At 43.6% G+C, this 16,440-nt stretch overlaps 1 protein-coding gene across 1 annotated transcript in view; it reads right to left on the reverse strand.

Moving 5' to 3' along the window:
- Positions 1-9,194: 9,194 nt before the first annotated feature.
- The window catches only part of FAF1 (Fas associated factor 1), a 492,920-nt gene continuing 485,674 nt past the window's right edge, over positions 9,195-16,440 (reverse strand). Inside the window, exon 19 of the mRNA XM_059136657.1 lies at positions 9,195-9,818. Within this exon, the coding sequence (XP_058992640.1) occupies positions 9,735-9,818 (84 nt within the window). The 3' untranslated portion in view covers positions 9,195-9,734. The remainder of the gene's footprint in view (positions 9,819-16,440) is intronic.

Genomic DNA, 16,440 nt, shown 5'->3' on the forward strand with positions numbered 1-16,440 from the left:
GCCTATAAACCCCAAGTCACAGACCAAAATGAAGAGAAGAGAGGGATATCTCTCTAGGAGATATCTCTAGGAGGGAGAGACCTAATCTGTCTGCTCAGGCCAGACACACACACACACACACACACACACACACACACACACAGGCCTTTGGCATCTTTCCCTCAAAGAATTCTACTCTGACTTGCACCCTTTCCTACACACACCTTCTACTCCCTCACACCCCCCCCCCCATTTCCTGCTGGGACTGCGCAGTCTCCTTCCAGGCTGTGTATGTGGGTGAGTTCCAAGCTGCTTGACTGGCTCAGGGCCGGATTCTGGTTGGGCAGGAGCTCAACATGTTAACTCTCTTTCCTGGCAGGTCCGTGTCAGGGTGGGGAAGCTGGCTGACAAATAGACTTTTTTTTTTTTTTTTTAAGTCCAATGGGTGGTTCAGACTCTAGGCTTGCAGCAGCACAGATGCACAGATGCCTCCTCCAGGTGCCCAGGCCAGTTACCTAGAACACTTCTACTCACCACTTAGGACCTAGCACTCAGGATGCTCTACTGTCACTCGTCAAAGGCAAAGTAGGCAGATGCCAACACTGCAAGCTCTCTGAGCTCCTCCTGCGTTTTGCCCTCCCTGAAACCACATGGCCACCCATCTTCAAGCCCAATTCATATCAGAGGAAACTGAGACACGGAGAGGAAGTAACTTTCCCAGGGTCAAACAGCTAGGTGGGAGAGGGATGAGAACTGTTCTCGCCATCTGTACAAGAGCTGGTTGGAGACTAGCAGGTGGAGTTGAGGCCACATTCCCTACCCTGGTTCTCAGGACTGATCCCCTAGGGATAGGTATAGGAGGATGAAGCTGCCTTTCCTTTGGTGTTGGGAGCCTTTTTCCCTGGGGGCTTCTTCACTCCCTTTTGGCCCTCAGAGCTGTGCTTTCACCGCTGATCAGGAGTCTCCCAGCATCCTTCATGTATCCTTAGCACCCTTGGTCACAGGACCTGGCTGAGCAGGGCTGAGCAGGGCTGACTGAGCTGGGGTGGAGTCCTCCATTGATCACATTCCCTCCTACATAAGATGGAAGTAAAAAGAATGCTTTCGTGCGGTCATTGTGAGGATTCAATAACATAATTCATGGGAAGTCCTTCTCAGTGCCTGATATGTAGTAAACGCTCAAGGTATATTGGATATTGTTATTTGTTAGCCAGTTGCTTAATGAATGAATTCTTCTCTTTGCCTTCACTCCGGAGTGAAAAACTCTTCCTTTCTCAGTATCCTTTTGCCTCCATTAGAAAAAGGAATAGGGAACTGGGAGCTGATAATAGCAGGTGACATCTGCTTTTGAACCATAATCTGAAAATGCCCTCCAGAATCAGAATTCTGAATGGGTCATCGTGGTTCACAGACCTTTTGGCAGGCCTGGGGTGCTCAAGGTCCCAGAGGGACTCTGGGCCATCTCTCGCCTTAGGTCACCTTGCTCACTCCCACCACCCTTCCCAGGGGTTCCATTAATCAGAACATGTTTGCTATAAAGCATAAAGTGATACTGTGCCAGTAAGAAAGGAGCATCACAGCTCAGAGCCACCCCCAGCTTCTGGAAGCAGCCCCACTGGTCTGGTCTCAGGGCCTCCACTATTTGGGGCACACCATAGCCCTGCTGGTTCCTTGTGGGACTCTGCAAAGGCAGGGACTGGGTGCTTTGCCTCCATGGCACAGTACCACTTTTATACCAGAAAGCATGGTCTTTCCTTTGGTGTCCATGACCTTCCACAGGTTTTTTGTTTTGTTTTGTTTTGTTTTTGTGTTTTTAATATCAAGAACATGAGGCACGTAGGTGATACTGTGTAAGTTCCTCATTGATGCTTGGAGTGGTTGAAGGCATGCCAGCAGGGAGCCTTGCTCAAGTCACTTCACTGCTCTGGGTCTCAGTAGCTCCATCTGTAGAATGAGGAGAGGTAGACCTGCTATATCCAGAAATGCTCTGAAATGAGAAAAGAGCCGTGCAGCCCCAGGAAAATGATGATTCGTATGTGGGATGCTCCATCCAGCTGAGACCATGGCACTCCCCTCTGGAAATGTGGCCAAGTTCCTGGCCTCCAAACCTGATTTCCTTTATATGTGTTTCCACTGGCCTCCCCCAAACACAGATAAGTTTTAGTAAGACTCTCCTTTTTGCAAACTCTTCAGAAAAATACAATGCCAGTGTTACTAATGTGTGCCCAAGTAAGGCAGATAACATTTCCAGGGGCCTGAGACCTCACAGAATTCTATCCAACTGCCCAAACTGGGGGCCTTCTCTAGGTTCCCATGGCTCCTGGAACTCCTCTAGCATTGACCACACTGTCCTGAAACTGGTGGCCCCATCCTAGACTGGAAATTCTGGGACAAGGGTAGAGACTGAGAATCCAGTGTTTAACAAAAAGCCTAAATGATGAATAGATGAGTCAAAACTGACATTATCTCCATAAGGCAAAGGGCACTTAAATAGAATTTCAACTAAATGCAGGTCTAATGGGTGTCTGGATGGCTCAATTGGTTGAGCATCGGCCTTTGGCTCAGGCCATGATCCCAGGGTCCTGGGATGGGTCCTGAGTCAGGCTCCCTGCTCAGGGGGGAATCTGCTACTCCCTCTCCCCTCTGCCCCTCCCTCTCCCCTCTGCCCCTCCCCCCTACTCATGCTCTGCCTCTCTTGCACGCATGTGCACTCTCTCTAATAAATAAATAAAATCTTAAATAAAATAAATGCAGGTCTAATGAAAATGCATGATGGAAAAAAAAGATTTGCTTTGGAGATAGACAGGGTATATTATAGTTATGAGACTTTGGCAAATGATTTAACCCCTCTAAACCTCAGTTTATCAATGTATGAAACAGGGATAGTATGTTCCATCTCATATGGTAGTTTTGTAGTTCATTCATTCATATAACATTTACTGTGTGTGCCCTGTGCCAGGCCCAGTGGGGGCAGACCTGTCATGGTCCACAGAGGGAGGCTTCTGAGCAAATAATCACAATAATAGGATAAGTGCTCTCCTAGCGGCAAACACAGGGATTAGAAGAGGCCCCTAACCTGGCCCTGGGGATTCCATGAGGCTTTCTGGAGGAGAGGTAGTGGAGTGGAGTGGTAATAACCTGAGCTCTGGAGCCAAAACACCTGCGTTTGAATCCTGGCTCCTTGGCTTACTAGCCGTGTGACCTTGGGCAAATTACCTCATCTCTTGTGCCCTCAGTTTGCTCACCAATAAAGTGGGGATATTGATAGCTCCTTCTTCACAGAGCTGTTGTGAGGAGTGAAGTACTTCGTGCCTGGCATTCAATAAACATGATACAGATGTTCACTATTTATCAAGCACCTATATACAGTGCCAGGCCTGCGTGGAAGGATGAAACAACAGATCAGATTGACACAGCTCTTACCCTTGTGGAGTTTATACCTTAGGCAAAATCTGAGCTGAGTCTCAAAGCACAAATTACCTCCTGTCTAAGGAGAGTTTGAGAAGAGCAGAGGGCAGAGGATGGAATTCAAGGCTGCTGACATTTCACAGGCAAGCAGAGCAGGAAAACGGCAGAGGAGACACAGGGGGAGCTTTCGGAGGAGTGGGAGAAAACTAGGGTTGTGCAATATCCTAAAAAGGTGTGGGGATTTTTATAATATTCTCTCCCCTTTGGCTTAGAAGTTACAGCTACAGCAGCTCAGGGCCGGGGCTAGGGGTGGGGCTCATTCATGAAGGCACACAGAAGAGTCATGAGCTTCGGGCTCAGACCCAGAGTGGAATCTCACTCAGCTCCTCTCTACTAGCTGTGTGTCCGTGGACAGTGGTGACATTGTTTCTCTGAGCCTCAGTTCCCTTGATTGTAAAATAAGGATATTAGGAGCAGCCACCTGGAGGAGTACTTCTGAGAATGGCCTGGGGGCGACACTGGGCAGCCCTCACCAGGCTACTCAACAGGAATTCCTTTACTCTTTGTCTCTTCTCAGCAGCTCCGGTTGGTTTTGTTCCAGCTCCAATTAACTAAGTGCTTCAGTAACCACTGGGTACATGACTGCTATGCCAAACCCTGAGCTGGCTCTGGAAATAAACAGGTGATTATGACCTGGTCTCTGTCCTCACAATGTTCCCAGATGAGCAAGCAAGGTGTTAGAGATTGAAGTGACCGATTACACACAGACATCATTTGTTTGTTGAAACTCAGTTAACTAAGTCACAATTTCCTGTGTGCTTACTGTGTGCTAGTCATTTTGCTAGGCCTTGAGGATAAGAAGTGACTTAGACCCTTTGGGGGGCTCACAGTCTGCGATGGGGGCAGGAAGAACAAACGAATTGAGTGTTACAATTCACGGTGACCGAGCGCTACAAGGGCAGCCCAGGGCTGAAGATTTATAGCCTAACTTGGAGGGTGTAGCAATGGTCTGGGAAACCATTCTAGAGGAAATGAAGTCTAAACTGAAAGTGAAGGATAGAGAGGTGGTAGGAGTCTGGTGGTGACAGAGGGGATAGTGTCCAAGCCAGATGTGATACAAAGCTGATGCTTTCAGAAAACTGCAGGTGACTCAGGATGTGTGTTGAGGGCATGGCTGGAGGTAGATGGGAGTGGAGGTAGGGGCCAGATGACCAGGGTTTTAAATGCAAGGCAAGTTTGGATTTTATTTGGAGGGCAAAAGTGATAAGCCTCTGAGGATATGAAGGTGTGGGTGTGACATGGTGACAGGTGTTTTAGAAAACTCCTGGCAGCTTCGTGGAGAATGGTCTTTAAGAGAGGGACTGGAGAAAGGGAGGCCAATTAGGATGTGGTTTTATAATCCAGGTGAGTGACAACAAAGGTATGAGGGAATAAATGCCCACAGGATAATGGATGAAGGAACAAGGAATGAACTTTGTAGATGTCCAAGAGGGAGAAGTTACAGGATCCTTCTTAAAACAATCCAGGGGCTTAAAAGTAAAAGGCATTGCTTAAAACCTGGCCCCTGACACACTGGGGAAAGAGTCCTTTTGGAGAGCTGAATTCTCTATGGAAATGGGGCTTTACCCATTTAGTATCCAGCAACATTTTAAAAATATTATTACTGTGATTATTTGAAATGCTTTGGTAAAATGTCATGCTTTTCTCAAATGTGGTGCTACACTGATATAAACAGCAGGAGCCTTAGAGTCAGAGGTCTGGCCCCAAACTCTGTTTTGCTCTAAATTAACTGTGGAGCTTCAGCAAGGTTGCAAAGGCAACCTCTTTGAGCCTGTTGCTTCAAAATGGGGTCAAGATCACTCACTTGAAGGGTTATTGTGGGGTTACATGAGGTAATGTATGTAATGCTCTGAGCACAGTACTGGGGACATCCCAAGTGCCCAGCAAGTTAGTCACTTCCTCCCTCATTCCCATAATGCCCCAGGCTTAGCCTCTGGACACCCGTAACAGTGACACCATGTGCAAGGCTCTTTAACCTTCCCCGTAAGGCCCTAGAGCAGTACTCCTGGATTTCATGCGTCTGCTTTTCACATTTCCCGTGTCCTCCCCCATAAACTGCCACTTGTCACTATCATCACCCACTCCCCTTTCCTTTTATAATCCCATGTGTAGACCAGATAATAGCTAACTGCCTTACAACTAATTGTTGAATGCTCATTTAATCTTCACAACCTTAGCGACCAAGGACTGTAATTATCTCCATTTTATAGCCCAAAAGCGGGGACACAGGAAGGTGAAGTGACTTCCCAAGGGCACACTACTAGGAAGTTCAGGAGCGGCTTGGACCCAGGCAACATGGCTCCAGAGGCTATGCTCTTAGCTACACATTATGTCACCTCTCAAACCTGAGAACCACAGCTAATAGTGTGTAAACTAAGAGTTAACAGAATGAAGACCGGAGAGCAAGTCTCTTTTATTGGTATTTCCTTTCAGACCACACTTTCAAAATACAGCAGGGAGGAGCTGTAAGGCCAGAGGCGTTGTTAGGGGTCATCCAAAGCAGATTATTTGAGATGAGAGAGAAGCACTAAATGCAGCTGGAGGTCCAAGGTAAGAAAGCCCAACTGTTGTATCTCTCCTTACCGCCCCTTGGGGGGTTGTAGCTTTCTTTTAGATAAAAATGTGGCTTGATGAAAAGAATGGACAGGTTCAACTTCCCAAATAGTCTGATGGTGTTTGCATGATGTAAATGGTGGTTCCAAATTTTCTGGCATCAATACTGCCCACTGAGAATCTGATAAATACAGATTTCCCCTTCCAAAAGATTACATTTAAATTTTTATACACAACTGTGGGGGATGCCAAGATCTATTCTTGGACATGAAATTTAGAGATTTTTTTTTTCTATAGAAGGTCTGAGAATCTAGGGCTCGAGTCCAGACTCTTGTACTGACATTCTGTGTGACTTTAGGCAAGCACTGGCCTTTGAGCCCCATGTGCAAAAATGGAATGATCATCTCTGCCCTGCTTCCCTCACTGCGGTGGGCTGTGGTGATGAATGTAGAAGGTATGGGAAACTGCAAAACGCTACCTGAATGTTATCAGGACACTGAAGCTCAGAGACGTTACTCACTTAAAGTCACACAGCTGTCAAGTGGCAGAATCAAAGTTCAAACTGGGAGACACTAAAGTCTCTAGTGTGTGTGTATGAGAGAGAGAGAGAGAGAAAAGAAAGAAAAGCTAGAGAGAGAGAAAAAAAGAGGAAGGGGAGGGAAATGAGAAAGAAAGGAGAGAGAGAGAGAGAGAGAGAGAGACATCAATCTCCTTCCAAGAATTTTTTTTTTTTTTTTAAGATCAAATGAGATAATGCAGGTGAAAGGGTCACATAGATTGTGAAGTGTGATGTTTTTGTGATTACTCCTGAACTGAATTTAGGATTGACCAGTGTACTCAGTGTACTTAGGTCAGTATGTGTAGCTTTGGGAGAAGCAATTTTAATGCAATTGCAAACTTACTTTATATTTCTAATGTCACCACATACAACCTAAATCCCATTGTTCTACATTAAAAAAAAAAAAAAAAAAGATTCCATAAAAGATGTCCTCATTCCATTCAGACTTTGCATGCTTACAATTCAGAGATGAACACCTGTGTGTCCCATAAAACTAGTAGTGACAAAGCATGGCAACATTGCAAATCAGAAACCTCCCCAAACCAGACCTTCTTAGGGTCTGTGGGAAACTGTCAGTACTTCCTTAAACCTTCAAACTAATGCTCCAAACATACAACGGATAATCCAAGAAACACAGAGGAATGAACTGGAATGGAAGTGAGGATGACAAGGAGTCCTGGGACTTCACTGTGAACAGCTGGGCATAAGAACACTGAGCCCACGTTCTGATTGACTCAGAACTGCATCTGGCAGCTGGGATGTAAAGACCAAGAAAGTTTAAGGGCAGGAGGAAGAACTGCCAAAGAACATTGCTATTTCTGCGATAGCAGAAGTTACTCAATAACTTCTCCTCTTGTGATATTAAGTTACTTGACGTTTTTCTTGGAACCTAACTTTATGCAAAGTCACTTTAAGGTGCTTGTAAGAAAAAGCCCAAAACTGTTTTGGCCCCTGGTTCTAGAACTCAGTAGACCAGAATGACACCAGTAAACAATGACAATTAGCTGAGGCCTTTCCTGGCAATGGGGACCTATAGGATAGGATTTCATGAGACTGAACTAGGAGAATCTCTAAAGAGAGGGTTGGAAAAGGGTGTGTAAACTTCATACACATTCAAGAAGCATTTAATAACTTTTATGAAATCAGTTTCAGAGTAAAGTTTATATCACTGGGATACAGAAGTGAGGCTGACAGGGCAGAACAATATGATGAAGTCAAACCCAAATGAAATGGAACAGGTTAACCATGAAAGTAAATTCAGAATCTCCTCTCCAACTCCTACCAACACTCTTGCTGCTGTTCCTGAGTATGGCCTGGGTTTAGAGTTCTAGCTTCTGCATGGAAGCTAAGGTCTACCTGGAAAAAGAAGAGTTGGTGCCCCAGTGCATCTGTAGCATTGGAAATGACTGTCTTCGGTGCCACCAGGTTGGAAAGGTAGGTGTAGACCCCCCCCGCCCCCCTAAAAAAAGAGAAGGTAGGAGTGGAGCTGGAGAGGAAGTGCACAGGTTGAACTCTCTCATATTTGGTCTCTTTTCCTTTCAGCCTCCCTGGGAGACTTTGGAGCTGGAGGAGGCCCGACCCTAAGCAGATGTAGCACTATCTTTTAGGAACACATCTCTTATGAGAGAGTGTTCAGGGAGGTCCCTGGTTGGAGCACCAGAGAAAAGACACAAGAGGAATTTTCCTGGCAAATATGCACTTCCAGGCAGAGGGAAAATGACCAGCCACATCTTAGGCTTCAGTTAGCGTCTTCTGAGAACCCCTTGAACCGGGCTGGGGGAAAAACCCAGCACTTAGACTGTACTTTGGACAAATACAAAATGCCAAAATCAGAATCCCAAACCTTGGGAGAGAGACTACAGTAAACATAAAAACAGATATGAAGAAACATTCCAAGACTAAAAAGAAATCATTGGCTGTGAAGGCATAACAGTATTTCCATGAACTAAACTTCAAACTCTGGAGCCACAGATTAACAAAAATCCACATTTACTAAATCATTCCCAAATTATTACATGTATCTTCAGGAAATACATGTCTTCTGAGCTAAGCCCCCCAAGTCTGTTCTCTTGAATATAAGAGGACAGAATTTTCAGCCATAGGGTGAGATCTCTTTCATTTGAAATGGGAATCTAGAATCTAATACTGAAATGTTAAAAGAATGAAACAGTGGATAAGGTTTTACAGCAGGGCTCAGAGCCCATGGGCTGGCTGATCAGATTTTGATGACAGACCAGGTACTTAAAATACCAAGTAACAAGGTCCCAACACAAGATGGAGCAGAGGGAGAGAAAAGCAGGAGAGAATTATGTTCGGTGTATGCTGGTGGACCAGCAATCTGGGAGCTGGTATCCATGAGGTTCTAACTACCCAAATGCAAACCTAACAGCAGCTTCTTGCAGCTGGACTAGATACCAAAGTCCTGGTACTGGTCCTTTTCACACTATCTCAGCATTCATATAATGTGCTTCAACAGTTTTCCATGCTTCACTGGAACAGCAGATAACTCCTAGGTGGAACCTGGAGACCCAAGGCAGCTGCAATAAATAAATATCTTGCATATATGTCAAATGCATTCCTCAAACACAACCTTAAATTTCAGTAAAGAAGTCAGAAAGTACCAACAAAAATGATATGCTTTTTTTCCTACAACAATGTTTAATCCCCATGCTGAGAAGTCCCATTTGACTTTTTTCCCCATGCCTTTTAAAATTAGGTGACAAAGTAGAAATCCAGTCGTGAAAATAAAAAGGCAGAGGTGCATGAGCCCTGGCTCAATGAGACATATCAAATACATAGCATCCTGGTGTCACAGGGCAGACAGAACTGTCCTAGACAGTGTGGGGAAACGAAGGGCACTGGAGAGGTAAAAATTCTACTTCGTGGACACTCACACTTGAACAGTGCATTAGTCATTGAACAAGGGTGAGGTGGACGGGGTATAGGAGAGCTGCAGAGTTGTAATTCTCTATGAGGGTTGGGAACATACACTCATGGATGGGAAATTTTAAGTAGCTATGTTTATTATTACTTTTTTTCCAGCAATCTTGCAAGAGGCAGAAGTGTGACATTGAGTTGAGTGAGACGAGCGTGTAGGTGGGTTGGCAAGGAGCCCTTCTCTTGACGCCGGCCTCTGACTTGTCAAGGAATGGCTGGTTCCACTGCTGGGCCACGTTTACTCTTTCGCTTCAAGGAAAAGGGTTTCTTGAGGGAACAGCTTTACCTCCAATAATGATTTATTTGGGTCGAGCTGGGTTACCTAAAAAGAAAGAAAACATATTTAAAAGATTGGAACAAGCGCTCTCTTTTCCACATGGCTTTCAGGTCCTACCTGTGCATACTGATTCTCAGCCTGCTATGCAGTGGCCTGAGCATTTCCAAATTTATTATTTGATGCTCACAATAAACCTGTGACACAGGTGGTGCTACTTCCATCTTAGAACCGAGGAAACCAGAGCTTAGGGAGGTCACGTCTCATAGCTTAGTGGAAGAACTAGCATGTGACCACAGGCAGGCGCAGCTTCAGGAGACTGGACCTCTTCCTGGCAGGTGGGAGGTCTGTGCCTCCTGCACAGCACAGCTTGGCCCACAGAACTGGTACACTTTAGGAAAGGGTACTGGCTAAACAACTGATTAGCATTCTTGGGGATCTCCGCTTGGTTAACTCCTGACAGCATGGAGGGACTTTTCTGCTTGGTCAGAAAAGAGCTAAGTCTTTGGGGCTGATCTGGCTAAGCTTTCCTGTAGTAAACTGGACAATGTGTACTCTACCATGCTCAAAGATGGATACCCTCCACTGAGGAGAGTCTCCCTGGGAAGGTGTATCACAGTCTCCTTGTTGGTTGGGTAGGGGGATATTTAGTTTGAAAAAATGAGTCAATGCCATAAGAAGACTTTAAATTTTAGAAATTAAAAAATCATTATTTAATCATATGAACTCTTTGTAGAGAGTAAAGCTAGGCAAAATCTTGACTCAGTTGGGAAATGCTAGTCACGTAGGAATCCTGAAGTAGCTTTATGACCTCCTAGGCCAGGGGCAGGGATGGAGGATTTATGAATCTGAGAGTGAGAGAGAGAGAGAGAGAAAGAAACAGAGTCTTCATATTTATCAGAAGGGAGTATGAATTTTAAAAAGTTGAGATATACTAGTTTAGTGGAAGTGACAGTGGGCTTTGGAACCGGAAAGATTCCTGTTTAAATCACAGCTGTGTTGGCTATTAGCTTTGTGGCTTTGGAGTTAATATCAACCATGCAGGACCGATGTGAAGATTAAATGAGAAAAAAATACATAGTGTTCAGCACAGAGCACATGTTTAATGATGGCTACCGTGTATGTGAATAACTAAGGATGGACAGACATACAGATAAAGGGACAGGTCTGATTGTATGTGATGGGAGGCTGGGAAGTCCGCTATGTGAGATATAGAGGCCCTGGGCCTGTGGTCCTCAGAGAATACAGCATCTGAGGCTGGAGATCTTGTCCTCTGCTCATCCCAAACCACACCTAATGAGATGGCTCCACTGTCTTCTCCTAGTCAAGGGGGATGAGGGTCGTGGGAGGCCTAGTGTCAACCAGGCTGGAGAGCTGAAGGAGGAACACTATCTTTGACTGTATCCAGATGGAAACCTGGTATGCCCAGGAGGGTCATTAAGGAGACACATCAACCTCAAGAATCCTCTCTGCCTATAAGGAACCCAGAGCTAAGCAGCTCTACTGGTATCTCTTGGGTTCTGGGCAGATGGGCAGGCAAGGCAGTGGGGAAGGCCCAGCCTGCTGTCTGTCTTCCAATGCACCGGAGGGGCAAGCTGCTGGCAAATGTTTACCCACTTCCCCAATTAACATACAATATTACGCTGTCTCTAGTCAACTGAGCCTCTGCTTCATACTCGTTGGTATTTTCTGCCCAGCTGCTTCCGCTATTGTTCTTAATTAACATGCCAGAGCTCTTCCGGCATCTTGTACTTTGTTATTTGTGGTTTGTAAATATGATGTTTGTAGAGAGAAACCATCATCACTGTAGTGCCAGAGCCTATGCATACCAGCAGAAATGCTACAGAGAAAAACAGGCTGGGAGGCTGGAGCCTCAGGCCTAAACCGAACCCTGCCTAAGCTGTCAACACATCAGGTTGGAGGTTCAGAAAACTGTGTCCCAGGCAAGTTAAGTGATTTTTCTCTGTCGCTTTGGGTGAGATAGCTGGGACCTGAAAAGGAGGACACTGAAGTTTCTTGAACACCTATTACATGCCAGGGACTTCATGTTATTTCATTTAATTCCTGTAACAACCATGCAAGGTAGAGATGGCAAAATTGAGGCTCAAAGTGGCTGCCATTTGTTTTAAGGCCATGTGGTTAGTAAGGGGGATAGCTATACAGTATAATGTTTAAAAAGACTGAAGCAAATTTAAATTCAAATCCCTGTTTCACTTTAGTACCTATAGACCTTGAAGTTCCACAACCAGAGAGCATAGGTTTTTTCATCTCTATGATAAGAATAAATCAGTTTAACTTTCATAGGTTGGTGTAACAGTTAAATGGAGTGTTGATAAAGCTTCGGGTACAGTGTCCAAGCCAGAACATGCTCAGTCAGTGGTAGCTATTACTGACTAGAATATTGCCTTGGAGAGGGGTCCTGGGCTCACTTCAAAGCTGGAGCTCTTTTCCCGAAGCCTCCTGGAGCAAAGGGCTGCAGCAGGCTGCCTTTCTTATTTCTGCCCTGCTGCCCTGCTAGGGTAATGCTGTAACTAGAGATGCCCTTGGGTTTCCATGAAGCTGTGCTCAACTACTTCACAGCAAACATGGCTGTTTGGGGCCTGTTCCTTCAGGTATCTCAGATCAGAAGCAATTCTTTGGAGGTCGTTTTAGACAGAAATTTCAAAATGAACAAGAACAATCTCTGCTTCCATTCTTTTTTGCCTGGCAGGGGAACCTAGGGGGATGAAGTTCTCCCCTGCAAGAAAGGTGGCCATGCTGTGGAACCATCCTGCAGTGCTCTGGGTCCCATTCAAGGGGGAACTGAGAAGTGGTGGTGGTGGCTGCCACTACAGGGAAAGGGGTATCTGAAGGGCTGCCAAGCAGATCAGACGTGTTACGTGCAGTACCAGCTGGCAGGGCTGGGACTAGGGAGGTAAAATCACAGGGACACAGAATTCAGCTTACCAGAAAGAACTCTTAAAGCTGCTGGTATGCCACTGTGCTACTTTCTTCTTCCTCCTTCTGTTCTGTTTCCTTCTTGTTCTTCCTAACCATTATCATAGCAGCAACTATCATTTACTGAGTACCTACCGTGTAGCTAGAACCATGCTAAGTACTTTATATATAGTAGTCTAGTCCTCAAAAAAGCCAAATGAAGTAGGTATGATTACTGCCATTTTACAGTTGAAGATAGATACTATGGGTTATCATATCAAGGTGCAGACAGAATAAGATCTCACACTCAAGTCTGACTCCAGAGCTCAAGCTAAACAGAATTGCTTCTGGCTAATATGTCAGTGGGCTGCCTTGTGGCAATGGAGAAGGAGGGATGGGTGGGGACAGTGAGCACATTCTCTCTTGTCCCTAGAAGCATTCAAATAAGGGCATATTTGATAAGATCATGATGATAACAGTAATGGCTAACATACATTTGGCATTTATTTTGTACTGGGCATATGCCAAGCACTTTATATTTATAAAATAATTTAATCTGCATAATAACCTTCTGAGGTAGATACCGTTATTATTCCCATTTTACAGATGAGAAAACTGATCCATGGAACACATTAAGTAACTTGCCCAAGGTCTCAAAGCTATTCAGGACAGAGTGAAGGTGTGAATCTAGTTTTGGAATCTATATGTTGAACTGCTAGAATATTCAGCCAGGGGCGTGGCTAAGAATAGATCCACTCAGAGAAAAAAGTTGGGAGAGAGGACCCTGAGGTTGTTTCTAACCAAGATTCTAAGATATAAGATCTTCATTTTAAGAATGGCAAAAGATCAAGGGTCAGGAAAAAAAAAATCCTGAAATGTTTATAAAATACGAATACAAAAACCCAATCTCAGCTTGTGTTCTGCCATTTACCTGGGACTTTACTGAATTATTGACTCTCTAAATCAACAGAGAAACCCACCCTTTGGGACTCCTTGGGAGAGGAGGAGCATTCTCAGATAAGAGACTCTGTCTATGTTAGAAAAGGAAGGTCAATCACCTTGACATTTTATTCATTATACTTAGGGAACCTGAATGATGTATTTTTTTTTTTTTTATTAAATTAATACCTTAGCAGTTTGGTTTTGTGAAACTTGTTTATGTTATCAAAAATGGGGCAAATAGAGCTATTCTTTCCGAAATCAATTTTCTCAGCAGTTTGAACTTTCATATACATCTTATTTCTATTACTTCTTTGGGCTTCAATCCCTTTTTAAAAAAAAAATCTAACATTGCTGCTGAGAAAAATGTGAATCAGTGTGACAGAATCTCATCCTAGGCCATACCAAATAGAGTACTAGAATGTTAGGGTGAGAAGGTTCCTAAATGCCAAAAGTTCAAAGCCTTCATTTCATAGGCTGCTCTCCTGAGGCTCACAGACGTCAAATGACTTGGCCCAGGTAATACAGTTAAGAGGCAGATGTAGTACTCTACCTCAGAGTTTTTAGCTTCCATTTTGGGGTTCTTTCTAGCCACACCATTCTGCCTCTCACTTGATTAAAAGAAGCCTGAGCATAAATATACTACTGCTACTAGGCTGGGGGCTATCTGAGAGCAGGAGCTGAGTGATACTAAAAACAACAGTAGCAGCAATATATGCATAGTACTTATAGTTTACAACATATTTATATACAGTCTAATAGCATAGATATTATTATCAGTCCCTGTTATTTTACTTAATTTTGCTGAAGTAATGCTTTTATTTTAAAATTGAATAAAGGTTAAGTAGGGATCTAATATTTTCACCTTCAGAAAAAAAATGCTAGGTTCAACAAATGGTGCTGGAACAATTAAACACAGAATGCAAAAAAAAAAAAAAAAAATCTAGATGTAGACCTTACACCCTCTCCAAAAATTAACTCAAAATGGATTACAGACTTAAAGGTAAAACACAAAACTGTAATATTCCTAGAAGATAACATAGGACAAAACCTATATGACTTTGGGAATGGCTTTGATTTTTTCGATATAACACCAGCACAATCCACAAAAGAAATAATTGATAAAGCTGGACTTCATTAAAATTAAAAACTTCTGCAAAACACACTGTCAAAAGAATGAGAAGTCAAGCCATAGACAGGGGAAAAATATTTGCAAAAGACATATATGATAAAGAATGATTATCCAAAATATACAAAGAATTCTAAAACTCAACAATAAAAAAATGAACAATCCAATTAAAAAATGGGCCAAAGACCTTAAAGATACCTCATCAAAAAAGCGCTACTACAAATGGCAAATAAATATAAGAAAAGATGCTCCACCACATCATATACTATTAGGGAAATGCAAATTAAATAACAATGAGATACCACTATATGACTATTAGAATGGCCAACATCTAGAACACCGAAAACACCAAATGCTGGTTGAGGACGTAGAGAAACAGGAACTCTCATTAATTGCTGGTGGGAAGGCAAAATGGCACAGTACTTTGGAAGGTAGTTAGTTAGGTGGTTTCTTACAAAACTAACCCTATTCTTACCATATAACCCACCAATTATACTCCTTGGTATTAACCCAAAGGAGCTGAAAACTTATGTTCACACAAAAATCTGCACACAGGTGTTTATAGCATCTTTTTTCATAATTGCCCAAAACTTGGAAGCATCCAAGTAGGTAAACAGATAAATAAATTGTGGTGCATCCACACAGTGGAATATTATCCAACACCAAAAAATGAGCTATTAAGCCATAAAAAGACATGGAGGAATCTTAATGCTAAATAAAAGAAATCAATCTGAAAAGGCTACAAATTGTATGATTCCAGCTATATGACATTCTGGGAAAGGTGAAACTATGGAGACAGTAAAAAGATCACTAGTCCAGGGGTTGGAATGGGGAGAGGGATGAGTAGGCAGAACACAAGAGGATTTTTAGGGCAGTAAAAATACTTTGTGTGGGGGCACCTGGGTGGCTCAGTGGGTTAAGCCGCTGCCTTCGGCTCAGGTCATTATCCCAGGGTCCTGGGATCGAGCCTCGCATCGGGCTCTCTGCTCAGTGGGGAGCCTGCTTCCCTTCCTCTCTCTCTGACTGCCTCTCTGCCTACTTGTGATCTCTGTCTGTCAAATAAATAAATAAAATCTTAAAAAAAATACTTTGTGTGATACTGTAATGATGGTTATATGTCATTATACATTTGTCCAAACCAGTAGAATGTAAACTACAAACTCTGAGTGATAATGATGTGTCAATGTAGGTTCATCAGTTGTAACATATGTACCACTCCAGTGAGGGATGTTGTCAATAGGGAATGTTGATAATGGGGGAGGCTATATGTAAGGGAGTATATGGGAACTCTGTACTTCCTGCTCAATTTTGCTGTGAGCCTAAAACTGCTCCAAAAATATGAAGTCTTTAAAAAACATGCTCGGCTGCATTTTTCTGAACATTCCCAAGGCATTTTTAACAGCTTATGAGGGAAATGCCCTGCAGTAGTATTTGGAAATCATACTTTGGGAATTAGCCACACTCAGTAGATTAGGAAAAGAGATCTAGAAATTGTGTTTACCTGTGATAGCATCAACAGTAGAGGTAGAGCCAGAACCCAAGCCTTCTGATTAGTTCCCTAACACTTTCCATTATAACTCCCACCTCCTTCAGTGGCCTAATTGTGTTCTTTCTCACTCCATGAATTACATCCTTAAGGTTCAGTGTGTGGAACTGGGAAGCAATAGACCACCAGTGGTTTCTCAA

Source organism: Mustela lutreola, chromosome 10 (assembly GCF_030435805.1).
Source record: "Mustela lutreola isolate mMusLut2 chromosome 10, mMusLut2.pri, whole genome shotgun sequence".
In the NCBI taxonomy this organism is placed as follows: Eukaryota; Metazoa; Chordata; class Mammalia; order Carnivora; family Mustelidae; genus Mustela; species Mustela lutreola.